The 18266-nt window shown below is 45.4% G+C and overlaps 1 protein-coding gene across 4 annotated transcripts in view; it reads left to right on the top strand.

Moving 5' to 3' along the window:
- The first annotated feature begins 696 nt into the window (after window positions 1–696).
- Window positions 697–18266, top strand: part of LOC149357298 (endoplasmic reticulum transmembrane helix translocase) — a 92448-nt gene continuing 74878 nt past the window's right edge. For 2 of the 4 annotated variants that reach the window (XM_089584496.1, XM_089584495.1), the window contains exons 1-5: window positions 697–973; window positions 5221–5310; window positions 9668–9846; window positions 13003–13231; window positions 15595–15664. In XM_089584496.1, the coding sequence (XP_089440622.1) occupies window positions 710–973; window positions 5221–5310; window positions 9668–9846; window positions 13003–13231; window positions 15595–15664 (832 nt within the window). In that variant the 5' untranslated portion in view covers window positions 697–709. Of the gene's footprint in view, window positions 974–2137; window positions 3481–3547; window positions 3704–5220; window positions 5311–9667; window positions 9847–13002; window positions 13232–15594; window positions 15665–18266 lie in introns of those variants that run through there. The other 2 variants (XM_089584498.1, XM_089584497.1) reach the window with 2 other exon arrangements.

The raw sequence follows: 18266 nt of genomic DNA, 5'->3' as shown, positions 1-18266 counted from the left end.
TCCGGAGCCCTTCACTACGGCGTCTCTCATAGCCTCAGTTGCTTTGGGACGTTAAACCCTAATAAACCAAACAGTGTGTGCATTCGTGCCCTCCTCCGTTCTATAGTCATAATAAAGAGCCAGCTAGTAAGCCATAGCACTGAGCCCCTGTGCACCTTTTTAATGCTGATATTGTGCGCTTTAAGCGGCGCTTTAAAACACTTGTATCAAAGCAGTGTTGGTTATAATATTGATGAAATCTATGTAATATATGTGGACACTTCGCTCAGGCATCGCATGGTTTGAAAAATTATCTCATCTTTATTCCTGGCATTCGTGTTCTATGCTTTGGAGTCTTCTACAGAATTCGTTTTTCGAGTGTGGATTAAATTGGTTGGCACCTGGATTAAAACAGCTGGCGCACGTATTATTTGCGTTGGCACTAGGATTAAATTGGTTGGCGCTCGCATTGTTTGAGTTGGCGCTTGGATTAAATACGCTGGCGCGTGGATTAAATGTTTTGCACTCGGATTAAATTCATGGCCCGCAGATTATATCAGTCAGCGCATAGATTATTTCCACTGGCACTAGTATCAAATCCAGTGGGAAAACCTGTAGACGTCAAAGGGGTTATTCTCTGCCATCTGTCCAGGAGTTTCCTATTGAGTCAGTTGACTCATCTGTCCATCCGAACTGAACCGCGCCACGCAGCCGCCATGTTGCTGCCAACATGGCGCCGCCAGCAGCGTGTGTTGATGAGCTAGTGCAACATATTTCTTTACACACGCGAAAACCTTTTCTCTTGGACGGCTGCGTGAGCCCGTTTTTGACTCTGTACACAGCGTGGCTCTACCTGTGGACGTGTGTGTACGGTGTGTCTGAGTACTACGAAGCCGGACTGATCGCACTCGCCTGCATAGCGGTCGTGCACATACTGACGTGCTTGTTCTGCCACTGGTCGGTGCATGTTCGGTGCCTCCTTTCCTGCAGCAAGGTAGGTCCGTCCCAATTAATCGAGTTCGAGGGGCTTGTTGCTTTGCCAGCAGGGCGAGTGCAGTATGCCGGCTGCCACATGTGACACGCGTTTTCATGGTAACCGAGCGAGCTAAAGCGGGCTGCATTGACCGGCTCGTTTTAACGCCGCTCATTGAACGATTTCATTCTTTCCCCCTGGAAACCGTGCCCCGCAGATTGCTATCGTTTGCGGCAGGCCTGTTTTATTTGTGCCTTTTACCTTCATGTTTGCGCAGTGTGTGCGGTCTGCCGCGGAGATTTGTGTGTTAAACATCGTAGGGTTTCCGGCGTACGACGCGTTTGCGTTGGTCATGTGGGGGGAATGTGAGGCGGCGCAGACTAGGTAGTTCAACTTTGTTCCACGCATATCTTTCAAAAGCAGCTGTGTTTGAGCCGCGGTAGCCGTGGGTTTCGACCTCAACCCACGGCCACCGTTTCACGTCGCAGCTGTCCGAATACCCGGTGAATCGCGATCCACCGACGTCCCAGAAACGGCGCCGGGTCTAGTACCTACGAGCGGGGGCGCCACGCGAGTACAGCCACTGTTAGAAGAAGGAAACCTCTCCACTCGCTTTGGGAGCCACCCGAGAACCACTTTTAGGAAACCTGTCAGTCTGAGTGGTCTGAGCTTTGCGCGTAATTCGAATACGTGAGCACTGGAACGTTGCCCGACTCCGCGGCGAATAGCTTTTCGGACGGATCCGCGCCTCGAAGCTTGCCCCAGTGCTTCCGCAAAAGGTCCACGTATACTTCCCAAGCCCCAGCCTAACAGTTGGCTTGACCGCCGTGTTGCAGGCGGTGTAGTCAGTTTGTATGAGCGGTAAACACGCCACAGTTGCTTTCGGAAGCAGTCGCCAGCCGGCAAAAGTCCCCACGGGGAAATATGGGGCTCACTACCCGTTGGCGGCGGGGCCGCAGATAAGTGGTTGGGCGTTGCAGCAGGGAACGCCGACAGCTCCCTAGGTGACCCGTAACTAGGTGCCAATGCAGTGCTTGGCCTGCTTTTGAGCGTGTGTCTATGACGTACTCTGCTGCTGTTATTCTTTTTCGTTAAACACTAAACGGGGGGGGGGGGGGGGGGGGGGGGGGACCTTTTTCTTCCTTAAGCTTATTCCACTTGTTTAAGCGGGGTCGTTGTTTCTAATGAGTGTCTTCCATATTTTACTATGCTAGAGTGTCAAGCACTTAGGGGATCCTGGATGTGTAGTTGAAAGGTGGTTGCTTGGAACTCCTGCTTGTATAGTTTAATGAATTTTTGTTTGATGTATGTGAGGGCTGTATGAGCTTCTGCGAAGTTTTGTTAGTTCTCTTGCTGTTGTAATGAAAATTGGAAGGGCTGGAAATGGAAAAATAAGTGTACCTAATTAGGGAAGGTTTCGTTCGGAAAATACCTGACATTTTCTAATTTTAAGCCATACGTGAGTCAAGCAAGATCCGTCTAGGAAGGAGTTTGCAGATTTAAATAATTACACATAACATTTGTCACCTTGAAAGACGCAGTTTATTTTTGGGTTTGTCTTGTATCATGATGGCACAAAACGAACAATGGACTTCCTTTCCTCGAAATCACTTTTTCAATGAGAGTGTAGCCCCAGTCCGCCAGCCAGCGTTTCGACATGAGGACTTTCTTCGGTTGTTGAGAATCCACCTTCAGTTTCCTCTCCTTGCCATTGACTTCTGTCATAATGATATGCTTCTAAATTTACTTTGCAATAAATTTTTCATTCAATATTTTCAGCAAAAGCTTGGAGATTTTATACGGGCCAAATCTGCTCCTTACCCCTCCTCATTATACCCATTTTCTTTTATATGCATGCTATAATAGCTACAGAGCACGCGGGTTCGATCCCGGCCGCGGCAGTTGAATTTCTTTGGAGGAGAAATTCTAGAGGGCCGTGTACTGTGCGATGTCAGTGCACGTTAAAGAAACCCAGGTGGTCGAAATTTCCGGAGCCCTCCACTACGGCGTCTCTCATAGCCTTAGTCGTTTTGGGATGTTAAACCCCATAAACCAACCAACCATCACTTTTGATGTTAGCTTAACTTGCCAGTTGGATATGTCATTCAGGCATTTTAAGCCTTAATTAACCTATGAAATGTTCTGGTTAACCTTTAATTACTCAGTTCTAATCAATCTGTGCAAAATAAAACACCTTTATTTCCAGCAGCAGGGCTCACATGTATTGGAAACTGCAGAAAACGATTCTTCCAACAAGGGTGTCATTTCCCGTATCATTTCCAGTCAGATGACTCAATTACACTTCAGAAATGGCATTAGTGAGAAGTTTTTAAGGTGCATGTGGTCATTGGTCTAGTGAACTGAAATTTAACTTTCCACTCCACCGATCAGATTGAAACATAATGGATATGTTCTTGAATATTTGAAGAGTTGTTTGAAACTTTAACCCAAAAAAGCATTTTTTTGGTCAAAATCATGGCCTCTTGTCCACATCCTCCATTAAGGGCCTCACGTGATGCAGTGGCACAGTGCGTAGATTTTTTCTAGATTGCCTTACTTTTCACACAAAAATATACTTGCCAGGAAAGCGCTGCTGTGTGTGTCTTCTTCCTTGTGACATGTCCTTATGCTTACTGCGGTTAGACCTTATCTGCTGGTCTGTTGTACTGCAAAACTTGTCCGAAAACCTCGAGACAGAGTTGCTTCTCTACTTTTATATGATGCAAGGTGGCTGTTATGTTGCATGAGCAGGTGAAACATAGGATGATAATATTGCTTAGAAAGTGCACAACTGTTTGCTATTTGGGGATTGCAGGAAAGGGTGCACCTCTTCTTGATTGTCCTTTTATCTTTGCACCCTGTTGTGTTTCATAAATGGGCACTAAAGGGAAATAAATATCAGTGGAAACAAGGAGTTTTAGTAGACTGATAGGTTGCCCTTCAAGAGCACTATCAGAGTATTTTCTGCAATCAAATGTGACGGCATTGCTCAGAAAATTGCCAATGAAGTTCACAATTTTCTCATTCTTTTACACAGCCATGCAATGTGGGTGGTATTATGTCACTTTTGTGACATGTATTCTTCCGAGCTGTTTGGAAAATCAGAGTATGGTGATGATCAATTTGTATGGCTCAAGGGCAGCTTTGGCCAAAGCGCGTGCCATGGCACAGGGTAGTTTTATTACGCGAGGTTGGATCCAAGACGCATTTTCCAAGCATTTCACCCTGATGAAGCCGAGCACCAGGCCAGGGGAAAGCTTGTACCTGCTGTATGCCTGGTGGCAGTGGGGCCGGCACCTAACGCGTACGAGGTGGCTGCTCAAACCGTTGTGCCACCGCTTCGGTTTGCAGATCTGAGTAAAGGAATGATAATGAAGCCGTTTGGTCCGTTGACCAGATAGCCTTTTTTTTTTACAGTATTTATCAACAGAGGGCACTATCGTACTGTTTACTGTTAGCATCACTTACATATTTATTTAGGCTGATTTTACCACTGTGTCTGTTTAAAGAGCATGAATGACATGATAGCTTCACCCAGCCTGACTGGGCAGTGTGTGGAGTGCGCAGCGCTTTGCATTCTTGTATCTTGGCCACTCGTGGCTTTGGTTTCCTGTTTTGACTGCTGGAATAATGTTGCATATGAAAACAAGGGAGCCCATTATGGCTCGCGAAGAAGTCTTTTGGACCTTGCACTTATGAAGTGTTTTAAGGAGGTCGCAATAGTCTTGCGCATTTACGTAATATTCTGGATTGTCCATGCTTTATTCTTGGTAGAAATGACATTTATCTTGAAACACTGATCTCTAAGTCTAGCCGGACTTGCTATTCTCTTTTAGTATCTTTTTTTTTAATCTGAAGTTTGAACATTAATGAGAAAAGGGGAAAATAAGGCGAGGGCTAAAGGCGCAGCCTGACAATGGCTTTTGTTTCATCCTGCAGTCACAGCAAACAGGATTCAAATATAAACATAAGTTACGGAAACAATGTGCTTGTGTAATAAAAAGGCATCCATGCACACATCTTACTGTAGAGTTACATCGTTCACAAGCACTTAGTTGGATAACAATTTCCAAACTGTACGCGTACAAAACATGCACTGAAATCAGTACTGTTTCTTAAATTGTTCAATACAAGAGGGATTTGATAATTTACATGTCCTATTGTACAGTTAGTGAAAACTTGTGGTGTTAATATGACTGCTCTGTTTCATCTGTTTTGGGAAGCCTTGACAGTTTCATACCCTTCGACTTCTCTCCATGCCTTCCCAGGAGCCGAACCCGGCGAAGGCAACGCTTGCAAAAGTTGTGCCCACACCCAACAATGGCTCGGCCGAGCTTGTCCGCCTCCACATGGACAGGGTATGGGTGAAGTTCTCATTTTCTTGCCCTTCACTGCGGTGCCCCTCATAGCCTGAGCCGCTTTGGAACGTTAAACCCCTATAAACCAAACCAAACCAATCTTTTTCTTGCTCGCTTTTTGTGCCGGAATTGTGTGATATTTATGTGACACAGCTGGTCATGCCTGGTTTGTTGCAGAGGTGTGGGATGCACATTTTGTGCAGCAAACATTTTGGCCACATTTTCAGCCTGGAGCTTCTTCAATGTTTAAACTTGCCCCTCATTCTCACTGGAGATAACATTCAGTACTTGATGTCTTAAGTTTGTTAGCTCGGGTTATTTTCTTCCAGCCATTATCGGTTGTATTGTTTATAATGCCTGAAAACCAGTTACGTTTCACCTGATTGATTATACAGAGTGCTTGCATGTCACATTGTACAGGGGGTGTCAGAATTTTCTTGCTGAAAATACTGCAGTTTACGGTTGCCAAGTTGAAAAACTTGCCTTAAATTGATGTGTTAGTACATAAGCCAAGCAGTGTCAAAATTGCTGGTAAAAGTGGCACCAGACGCAAAACGCATGTTGTGGAGATTTTGTTTTTTCATTGAAAGTTGTGAATAAATAATTTCCTACATCAGAGGAGGTTGTTTCATTTAGTTTATAAATGCTTTTGTGTGTAAGGAACGAGAGAGAGAGAGAGAGATAGGACACACTTCATTGGTGAATAAGTGGTGGTGAACTGATAGATTGTTAATGGTGTTAGAGTGAATGGCATTAAGATTTGGCACTGCACAGATAGCATTGAAGCTGAACACATTCACTGCGGCAGCGATTTTTGGCGCCCTAATCCCTGTGCGTCATGGCCCACTGTGTGCCACCGTTAGATTTTCTTGGGTGTGGTGGTAGCCTCTGGCGAAATCAACTTATTGGAACCAATAACAGATGGCACTAGCAACCTATCGTGTGGTTTAGTGAACTAGCACTAAAACCCCCACTCTCAGATTTCACTCAAGTTTGTCTCTCCGAAACCTCTGGCATTGTGGTCCACCTGCCATGCTGGGCAGATGGCAACCTGCCAGCAGGCGTTATGGCCAACTATGCAAAATGCTTTATGGCTAAGCACTCTATGGCCGCAGGTGGATTTCGAACCCGTGGCGACGCGAAAAGGTCAGCTTCGCTGGCTGCAGCCGAACATTCCTTGTATTTAACTGCCAGTCTCTTGCACTGTGCTTTGGATGTCATCATCTTCAACTTCCATCCGTGTGCAATGGAACCAGAACACACCGCTATTGCATTGCCCTTTTATAAAGGGCTGGAGACACCAAATTTTTGGTTGGCGTGTTCTTTGTTTCAAACGTTGCGTATTGGCTCAGGGCACATGATACATGCTTCGCAATTCATATATGCATGGTAAATTATTTATTGTTGCATTATTTATAGTACTGAGCGATTTCGGTTTTGGTTTCTGAGCGCCGAGGTGTGCTATGATGTCACGCCCAGGGAAGAGCTGCAACCCTTGCCACGTGCACCCCAAAAGTAATGACACATGGTGTGCTGCGTCGTCTGCTCTCGTACACATGCTTTGCATGCGAGCACCTTTTGAAACGCCAGCAAACTTGGTCGCTACTGAGATATGCTGAGGAAAGCCAAGCGAATGGGGCACGACACTGAGTTCTGAAAACAAGCGGCTCGCTTGGACCGATCTCGGTTGGCGTACTGCGTATGCCAACGTGGTTTCTACGTTGTATTTAGCTTTGCTACACTATGCCGATGCTTAGCGGACGTCTGTGTTGGTGGCTCATAGCCGACAGCGCGTCATTCGGCCGATCCCCTGGTCCGATAATAATGACATGATGCCCCTCTGTTCATACCGACCAATACCCGTCGCTGTCTTCGGAGTGCCGCGGGACTGCTCCAAATCTTGTGGCTGCTAATTTCGATATCTGTTGGTTTTTTTTTTATGATGCTTGTTCAGCAAACAGTCCATGTATTCACTAAATGAACGCTTCGAGCCAATTCTACAGGATTCAGCATTTACCGCACGAGTGTGTAATTTCCCCAGGAATGTGCCCATGACGACAACTGCACGTCAGTGCTACTTTTATTTACATATGGTTGTATGTGCACAGGCAGTAACTGCACATTTATTCAGCATGAAATATAAGCTATATTCTCAGGATGAACAATCTCTTCTCTTTTGCGCTGGTTGTATATTTACTTGTTCACGCAGTGCAATAACTCTGAAAGAATCGCTGATGAATGCGAGCGCCAGCCTGGGGAATGCTGCATAGCCAGATTGTTGACACCATGTAGGTCTGGCGTTTCTCGCTCATTGTAACTGCTTTTTGTGATATGTCCAGTACTTGACTTTTAATTTCTTTATCTAGAAGTATGTTGAGCGCTCATTTGAAATAATTGAAATGGCTTAATTTGTTGTCCAGAAGCGATGCTGACGACTGCTACTGGGTGCCTGCTGCTTTAGTCGGCAGACTAGGTCACACCGCCTAGCATTGGTACTTCCTGATCAATATGTGTGTCCTGATATCTAAGCCATCGTTGATTTCAGGTAACGGTTGTCAAAACTATGCTCGATGATCATTTGTATTCGCTAAAACTTGGTAACTCGCTCTCCACAGTCACCGATACTGCATATACAGACTGTTCCACAGTTAAATGCGTGCCGTAGAATGCTTCTTTCAGCTAAGCAGATGAATTTTTTGAGCTCAGATTTTGCACAGAAAGGCCATTTAGTTGGCAGAATTGTTTTGTACCACATATGTTTGGGGTATTTGCTTAAATGGGTAGGAAGAAGTCGGATATTCGCCCAGTCTGCGATGACAACGAAACAAAACAAGCAGCTCTGTCAGCAATTGCACCGGTGGCACCATCTTGTTTGTCGGCCGTGCAGATTATGTAAAGGAGTGGGGTGTTTTGCAGGATTTTTGAAGATGCCCCTTCAACTGCTTTATCAGTGACCACAGAAAATTTTGTTTTGCACTAAATTCTAAGACCTTGAAAAAGCGTCTTCAGACCACTTTCAAAATGCTCCCCCACCCCCTCCTTTGCCGAATCTGCATGGCTGGCAAACAAGATGGCGCCACCGTTGCAATTGCTGAGAGCATGGCTTGTATTGTTTCATCGTCGCTGCAGATGATGAGAATATCCGACACCTGATTGAGTTAGGCGAGTACCTCAAACAAATGTTGCATAAATCAATTCTGCCTACCAAATGTCATTTCTGTGCAAAATCTGAGCTCAAAAAATTTGTCGGTTAGCTGAGGGAAGCATTCTGTGGCATATGTTTAATTGTGGAACACGCTGTACGAATCCTGCGGGCAAGCCAGGCCTACTCATACCGGTGCAGAGTGTCAAAGGGTGAACATATGAAATGTAGTCACCTGTTTCGCTTAATCGTAGCATAGACAACAGCAACTAGTCAAGGTGCCGTCTCATTGACATGAAGGTTTTACTTGGCCGTCAATGCTAGTGCCAGCTGATGCATCAGCAACGGCATATATATGCTGATCAGCTCACTCTCCATGCAGTCGCCAATGTACTGCCTGGCTGTTGTTGTGTGTTGTCGTTCATTGTACATCAGATTACTGTGCTGTGATGTTACTAATAATCACTGATATCGTTCCCAAGGGCGTAAAATGTTTTGGCACCTGGTGTGCTTGACAGGCAAGAGAGGAAGCAATGCACCGCTGTTAAAGATGAGGCAGTGGGGCCCTAAGTTCGGGACTAGAATAGCTGCATCCACTGCCTCCGCACATTGCACCAGCCATTGTTGGTGGCATTTTTGACATGGGGTTGCTTGAAGTGAAAAAAGATTGTGCACTGCAGTGTGATTGGCTAGCTCAGATATACATTTCCGCCTTTGCTTGTCTAGAGAAGTTTTATTGGTTTCCAGAGATATCTTCTGTCAAAGAAGAACTCTAGTTTGGGCTAGTTGGTTCATGATTCAACAGGAAAATGGCGCAAAAGACGTGGACAAAAGAGACAAACACAATTGGCGCTGGTCCTGTTGTGTTTGTCTCTTTTGTCCACGTCTTTTGCGCCATTTTCCTGTTGAATCTGTCAAAGGATTGGGTGTTCATTTTGGCACAGGCTTACAGTTCTCTGCTTTGGCTTCTGGCTTGTGTGGTCTGAGTACAAATGTATGCAAACAGGTGGGACTGTGCAAAAACATCTTGTGTCATGGATACTTGGCTGCTTGCAAAAATATTCCCACTTTGACCTTGTCCCCTGTAATAGCTTGCCACAGCTTTCTGGGTGACTTGCTGTTGCTTTGTACAGAGGCAGTAGAATCCCACTTTTTTGTTTGCCGATACCTGTGTTTGCTGCTGGAAGTGACTGCCACCTGGTGCAATATTTGCAGGTGGAAGGGTCGGTGTGGTTCCTGTTCCAGAAGACCAAGTATGTGTACGACTTTGAGCGCAAGACCTTCCGTGGCATCGAGTTCCCCACGGGGCTGCCCATGCGCCTCTACCAGGAGTGCAAAGGATACGTGGATGATGCCGAGTTGGCCGCAGCCGAGCGCCAATACGGCAAGAACGAGTGCGCCTTTCACTTGCATTGGTCATTGCATTGCATGCGGACCTTAACTGCCATTTTGGTAAAGCTGCTCGGCTGTTTAGCACTTGGGCTCAGTTTTCAGTCAGTTTTCAGCCTCTGCAGTGTACCAAGCTTTGGTAGCCCTCTGGCAGCCAGCAAGTGTGCTCCTGATGAGAAATAGCATCATGGCCTCAGAGGCTGGCAACCACTGCCATCTGATCTGAAGGTCAGCCTTGAGGGGAAAGCTGTTTTATATTGCATACGACTGTGTCTTGTTGCTGTGTATGGCTGGTATGGGCTCCTATGGTGTGAAAGGAAAGCCATCAAGACGCGTTACCTTGGTGCAGCTGGAGACTGCATACTGCCCTGTGCATGGAGGGATTAAGTTGCTTTCTCTGAATTGCTTCTGATTCGGAAAATATTGGCTGTTAACCTTTTTTCCTCAAGGACATCAGAGGTTGCTGCCGCCTGCATTGCAGGCAGTGGACGCACTCACTTATGCATGCATCGGTGCTATGTTGGCAGTAGTATGAATGAAGCGCAGTGATGCAAGCATGTGGCCCTGTCGTGTGCTCTGGTGAAGTGTATATCCTTTGGGAGGTCCTAACAAATATTGAGTAGCAATTGGACTCCCGCGTCTTTCGTTGGGTCCCACTCTTGAATGAAAAAGCTTGTGAATGTCACATGCTTCTTGACTGAGAAGTGGACAGCAGTCACTCAAGGGTGGGCAGGCGATAATTCATGCAGTATGCACAGGCTTGGATTACTGCATGTTTCTCGTTAGGTAGTCCACGTGATTGGAGAAAAATCTTCTGATCTGATCTGCAGTGCTTGTCAAGATTTTTGTGTTCTTAAAGGTGCACTAAAGAGGAATCTGAACTTGTCTTTTTACCGCGGGAGCTCGATCTACACATTCCGAGCATTCTTAGAAACTTCGAATTATTGTCCTGTGCAGCCAATTTCCCTAATTTAAATCGGATTAAACGTCCCGGCTTCTGCCTTTTTTTCAAACTTGCCGCAGACAGTAGGAGCAGTCAGCTAACGTCTGGAGTGCCTTTCAGGCAGTCGCGTGGCGGCTTTGCTTTCGCTTTTATTTTGTTTTTTAGGTTTCCATGAATAAATAGATCCAGTCAGAGGCTGCATAACTGCAAACTAGGTCCACTGAAATAAAAATACGCATGGACTCTTTGCTTTTGCTGATCACTATGTATCACTCCGCCGATGGCAGAGTGGCAAGCCGCCACGGGACTGGCTGAAAGGTTGGTTGACTCCTCCCACCGTCTGCGGCGAGTCCGAAACGGGACGTTTAATCCAAATTAGGGAAATCAGCCGCACAGGACAATAATTCGAAGTTTCTAAGAGTGCTGTAGCAACGTGTAGATCGAGTTCCCCCTGTAAAAAGACGAGTTCAGATTACTCTTTAGTGCACCTTTAAAATGAGTATAGACATCTAATTTGAAGCTCAGAAATTACTACAGCTACCTTCCGGTTATACAGTGATGCCTCCCAGGCAATATAGATCATTGCATTGGCAGGGAGATATTTGATTTCAGGCTTAAATGCAGGCCAGGCAGGGATCTGGCTATGCAGAATCCATCAGTAGCAACATCTAAGAGGCATTTCGTGTGGTAAATGACGTAACATTTGGCCGTGTATAAATGGCCGGGAACAAGTCCCGTCATCCACAAGGATATCTGCTTGAATCCATTTCCCATGCTTCTGCGTACGGCTTTTGTTCGTTTTGTATGATTTGAAATTTCTGATGATACGAATTTTTTCGTGACCCTGTGAGATTTGTATCACTGAGGTTCTACTGTATGTGATTGCGTACCATTGAGGGCTGCTGTTGTGGTGCTCCCATTAACCACTGACACTATGTCAGGCTCATCAACCTGGAGATTGAAATCGAAACTGATTGTGATAAATGCTCTAGTAATTAGTTTGTTGCACTGCTCTCGTGCTTTTCAAATTGCATCTCCTCCACCATTGCCTCCTCTATTTCAACAGCTGCTTTGGTTTGCGTGCCTCAAGTCGTTTACGTGTTGTTGTATGGCGCTGCTTCCATGGAGAGCTGGCTTACGTCATTGCACGAGCTGCTCTCTGAAGTGCCTCCTTGTGAAGGAAACAAGAACAAAATTTGTTCACTTGTTCCCTGCAGTTACAGGGTGCTCTCCCCCTTTCACTGCACGTGCGGAGCAGGCATGAAGGAATTGGAGAGTTGAAGAAAGGGTTGGAGGAGAGGGCTTGATTTATTGAAACTGGCTGGTGTGGCTGGCATTGAGCTTAGTGGGCATTGCCTCCACATAGGACCTTGTAGTCAATTCAGGGACAAAGTTGAAAGCACGAATTGTATGTGCATACTCTCAATATGGGGTGATACCATGACCACACTTCAAGAGAGACCGAAACTGGTCCGAATAGATGTACTGTCTCGGACTTCTCATTTGTGATACCGTTTGGACGGACGCCATTCCGAATTCCTTTCTTCAAGCAATGTAATGCCAAAACTTCTCTGGAGATGAGAGCAAAAAATTTTTCAAGGGCGCATTTTTTATAATGATCTTAGCTTTCTTGCTGCTGCTGCTGCCTTTCAGCAGTATGTGCAAGTTGCACATTCTGTTTGTGTGAGCCGTGAAAAGATGTTACCTGCACTGTTTTTTGCTTCTTAGTTTGTACTACACAAACCATTTCTTCATTCATTAATCCATGGATTACAGTAGCCTAGTATCTTCCGCTTGAAGGGCACAATGTCTGATGTGTTTTAAAGCCACATTCTTGAAAAGGCATAGCTGGCCATCAGAACAATCATTGAAATCGTGAATGGTAACAAAGAAGCAAACATGAGCCAGTACATCAAATAATACGTTGACGTCGCTGACGGGAGAAAAAGACGGAAAAAAACACAATATATTTTCTTTCCCTTTTTGTAAGAAAATTCGATTGCAAAGGTGTGCTCATCATTTTGTGACCTGAAACACCGTCAGAGACGCAGATATTGGCAAGTGACGGGTCTAATACAAGATCCTGCGTTGTTCTCAAAGTGGGTGGCCCATTTAAATGAGTGTGACGTGTTCTGGAGGGAGATGAGGCCAGCAAAACTTCCAAGGTAGGGCACGGAGTGTGCAGTTGCTTCATTTGATGTGCCTGCTGCCTTTTCAGCCTGGAGATGGAGGTCCCCGAGTTTGGGGCGCTGTTCAAGGAGCGTGCCACTGCGCCCTTCTTTGTGTTCCAAGTGTTCTGTGTGGCGCTGTGGTGCCTGGACGAGTTCTGGTACTACAGTGTGTTCACGCTGTTCATGCTGGTGGCCTTCGAGTGCACCCTTGTGCAGCAGCAGCTGCGCAACCTGTCCCTCATCCGCAAGATGGGGAACAAGCCGTACATGATACAGGTGTGTGGCTGGCACTGCCATGCCTCTCATTAGTAGGTGCAGAATAGAAGTCAGTTTAAACTTATGGGCAGCTGTATAATGCAGCGGATATTTCCCTATGACAGCAAAGGTGAGCAGACTGTATTGGAAAGAGGAAATTGCAGAAAATTGTGTATTATCTCAATATGGTAATAATGATAAAATATAGCAACAGTAATGTGCCTTATGCGAGAAATCAGTGCATACTTAAAATTGTGCAGCTCAGAGCGTCGAAGTACAGTGAAGAAAATACAGAAGGGTTTTCAGTTGACTTCTAAATGCACAGAACATGTTTACTTGATAAGCATCCCTTTATGCAGCGCACAGAGGAAGAAAAAGAAAGCATGAGCTTTTGTTTAGGCCAAGGTATCCAGTAAGTGTTTTCGAAACGCTGTGCAAAATGTTGACCATATATGACATGATTGGCTGCTGTGTGGTAATGGATTCCTGATTGATATTCTTAAATACAAGACTTGCCTGCTGTAGTTACTGCTGGCTTTTGGTAATGCATACTGTATATTGCTGCATATAAGTCGACAGTTTCTTTCCAGAAACAGTTGTCTGAAATTGTGCGGTTGATCTATATGTGGAATCATTCTGCTTGAGGGGTCTCAGGTAGTTTCGGCCGATCCGCAGATAGTGCGCGCCTCGTGGCGGTGCCTGTTCCTGGCACGATGCATGGAGCATCATTTGTCCGAAAAAGAAAATAATTCGTGTGAAAATCTGTTTCACTGTGAAAATTCGATTTGCGCCCAATTTGCCTGGCTTGCTCACGCTGGCAGTCATTCCTCTTGACAGGCAGTAAACAGAACAAGAGCAAACTTTTAAACTCCAGAGCGGGGGTCACACCAGAACCTGAAAGCACAGGAGCACTGGCAGTTTGATTTGGCACTAGTCAGGAGGCTGCACGCAGCAGGGTGGACCGCCATTTCATGGTCTTTAATCTCCATTTGCTTCTAGTTGCTGGCCGTGCGATTGCATTTATTTGTCAGGTGAGGGCCCCCAGTTTGGGGGGTTGTCCTATATCGGAGCTGACTTACCGTATTTACTCGATTCTAACCCGCCCTTGATTGTAACACGCACCCACTTTTCAAAGTCAGAAAAAAATTAATTACAATGATGATTGTAATGTGCGCCACATTTTCATGATTTGATACACAACATCACCTTATTTTAAAGTGTTAGCTTTTCTTTGCTGATTCCTTTGCACCTTTGTCGGCGTCTGTAGTGCATACCTTGGCAATGCCCCAAGATGCTGTGCTCCGATAGCATCATGGCACGTTTATCTTTCCATGGGAGCTCTAGTGGGGGTGGTGTGCTCAGCAAACTTGGCAGAGGGCCAAATGAAATGAAATCAAATCAAATAACTTTATTTCAGCATCAACAGTGAAATTGCAACACTCAGGATGCTGCAGGGTGCTAGCAAAAAGCCTGTAATGGCTTGATAAAGGCCAGCACCCCGTTTATAAAGCGAAACAGCAGGGGACAGAGAGGAGCAAAGAAAAGCCTTACAAGCATAGCAACGGCATTATAAGAACCACGTACATTAGGTGACAGGGCTAAAAACTGGGTGGCACAAGATTGCATATGTTAACCGTAACTTCAGGAACGATGCACAGACTGCTGTATAGGTTAGTTTGACAAGTTAACGGAGGCATTCAGAGCTTGTGGCAGTTAAGGATTTTTGTACTCAAATCTAATGCGCATGTCATTTTTAGGCAATTTTTTTCCAGAAAAAAAGTGCTCGTAAGAATCGGAGCAAATACGCTATACATGGCAATATACGGTAGTGAGTTATTTTACTCTGAAAACCTTGTGTTATTTGTATGAACCAACTAATGTACATCAGTACTATTAATTAGCATACCTCTGCAATGAGCCTGCAAAAGAAAGGTGTCCAATTTTTCGTGAGTCTGAAGAGTTGTTGAAAAAATATGGAGACTGCAGTAGCTATCGGAAATGTGTGATGTTAAGAGTGTCTGTTTCTGTAGGAATTGAAGACATGAAAGGTGAGTGTTGTAAGCATTGTCCCATGCTTATATACTGGTAATTGCTGTAGGGGGGGGGGTAATGCCAGCTATTCAGGTGGGATGTGCTGTCTTTTTTCATTGCAATGGTGTCTCCATTGCTGTGACAGTGACTTCAGGCTTTGCACATTGTTTGTTCTTTAGTGTATCGTAGTGGGAATGAGCACCAAAAACATGAAATATTTTTCAACTTAATTTGTGAACATATTGGTGCAAGTTGTTTCAGTTGACCTCACATTTCAAGTTCAAGAATAGCCTTGGTGTTTGCAGCTGTGACTGTGCAAGCAACTCTGTGACAATGTGCTGTGGTCCCTTCAGGTCTACAGGAACCGAAAATGGCGGCCCATTCTCAGCTGTGACCTCATTCCTGGAGACATTGTGTCAATAGGTGAGCTTGCCATTTTTGGAATGACCTCTCAAATGGTGCACAGGCTTGTCTGGACTGGAGTTTCATCCAGAGCTTAACACGTTCACTGTGGCAACGATTTTCGGAGGCCTAATCCCTGTGCGTCGTGGCCACTCTTAAATTTTCTTGGGTGCGATGGGAACCCCCCAGTGAGCCTCTAGCGAAGCCAGCTTATTGGAACTGATATTAGATTTCAATAGCAACCTGGCATGGGTGTTTTTCACAGGCTCGTTGAAAAACCTGGTCTGTCCCATGGCTTCATTGGGCCACTTGGTATTTGTGCCGCACAACATAAATACATGAGGTGACCCACTGGTCACCTCATGTATTTATGAGAGCAACTCCGACCAATTGTTCTCGGTAAACATTGATTCTCTGGCTCTTTCTGGCTGTGTTGACATTTGTCTGGCAGCAAAATGTGCGTTTATCGACGGGAAAATTGGATTCAAAAACCTTCCTGCCATTGGATGCAAACTTGTGATGTCCTTACTTAAAAGGACAGGTTGCCACCATGTTGAGGTGAATGGCAGTGTCGATGAATCGTTATCGATGCATGCGTTACGTAGGAAATCGGCTGCTGATGGTGAAGCCTGTATTTAGCGTGATGGTCTTTTCTAGCTTACAAAAGGCCCATTCTCTTTGTGGTTGGAACACGGTATTCTGTCGATGCAGGCCACCTTTTATTTTTCCTTAGTGTCCCTTTGAACATCAGCTTGCATCGTCTAGCTGTTTGTGCAGATTAGTGAAATTGCTTCTGCAAGATAGTCAAACCTCGATATAACGAACACGGATATTGCGAATTATTGGCTATATCGAACTCTTCTTAAATATTTTTGCCTAATTCATGCAATTTCTACTTTATATATCGAACGCGGTTGGCCATGAAACGGGTATATCGAACTCCCCGGCGGCAAACTGTGCCCGTTCGGATGGCAGGCGGCAGGCTTCGCCGCACTGCACAAGTGACTGGTGGTGATGCGGCACGCGTTCGCACCAAGGTTTGCACTTTCATCTCGCACTCGCCAACAGCGGCGTGTAGGGTTGCAGTCCGGGAGTCAGCATGCGTTCATGCTTCTGGCATCCGTCGACAGCGCCATGGAAGCAGTACTGGTGGTTGTGCGCATGCAGCAACAATCCTGCGCTCATGTTGGCTGTCGCGGAGGTGGTGCAAACTGCGGCAGCTTTCGCTCTGACGTACCGCTTGCCACGCGACGCGGCTGTGATGCGGAGAAGCCACACTAGCTGGCGCTTAACCTGCGCTTGCGGTGCTGTGCGGGGGAGCCAACCTAACTGGCGCTCGGTATTTTGCGGTCTTCGGAATAGCCGCGAGCGTCTTCGAAACGCCACCAAAACCTGGAAAACATCTATCCGCTTCTCATGTAAGGATCGCCAGAATTGCTGTCCTTTCAATGACTAAATTGCGCCGCTATTGCGCGCGTTTGGGATGAAACTTTATATTACAAATTTCGGCTATAGCAAACTGTTTTACGATTTTTTACTAGTTCGCTATAACAAGGTTGCACTGTACTTTCAAAATGTTCTGTACCACTGAAATCTTAAGTCACAACCATGACTCAGTTCCATGGCATGTCATTTGAAACATCATAGGTAATCCTGATATTTGGATTTAGTGGCACGAAGTTTCATTTGCCATGTGTTGCACTGAGGCAAAATGTATTAGGTTGTCCTGCAGTGTAGTGAGATCGGTATTAGGGCTTCAGATCTCCCAGTAATTCATGCAGGTGTCGTCAAACGCTTTTGTTGGTGAGCTTGTTCTGTTTGGTAAATGTCACTGAGTAAGAATAGGGGCCAAAGTACTTGCCCTGTGGTACACCGGAAACTTTGTTGCCAGGAGGGGAATTGTATTTTTTGGGAGTAAAAAAAATCTGGTTACTCTTATGCTTAAAGCAAGCTGAAATATTTTCGGTTGTTAGAATCCAAATTAGGCTTACTGAATTGAAAAAGCATGGTTGGCTGGGCCAGTTGATGAGAAAAAAATAAAGAAACAGGTATAGGAATGTGTGCATTGAAAGATTGAACACAACTAATTTATTCTTTTTAAAAAATGCTCGATAGAGCAGGACACGCCTGCGCACATAGGTCACTGTAGAACACACAAAAGGCACAAAGCTATCACACCACCACCTCAGAATAGCTTCGTTAGATATGTGAGTAGAGATTGTCTTCCAGGAACTGAAATTCTTTGGCAGAGTATAGACTGCCACTGAGTATTCAGTAATGCAATAGCTGATCATTGGTACATCTTCTTCCGTTACTATGAATCAGAGAAAAAAGAGTAAATTTTCCTGATTGCACAGCAGGGAAATTTGTGCATAATTTGGATTGCGAACCCTATTTGTTCTCCTACCAATAGCGTGGGCAAATAGTGAGGAAAGTGCACATAGTGTTGAAGACATGACATTTGCACTGTGCTTCATAGCAACTTTTTTGATGTGTGAGACTTAGCGAATGCGTGGTACTGTTTTGTTTCTTCCTTTTGCTGGCCCCATCCTTCTGTTGTGGAACATTCTGTAGCTGTAGCTGTCTTGAAAGAAACTCAGCAACTGACGCCAGGACCTGGTTA

The sequence above is a fragment of the Amblyomma mixtum genome, chromosome 3 (assembly GCF_055824585.1).
Source record: "Amblyomma mixtum isolate Tamu chromosome 3, ASM5582458v1, whole genome shotgun sequence".
Taxonomy (NCBI): Eukaryota; Metazoa; Arthropoda; class Arachnida; order Ixodida; family Ixodidae; genus Amblyomma; species Amblyomma mixtum.
Note: the sequence above shows the minus strand (reverse complement) of the source record. Positions and strands in the feature narration are given on the sequence as shown.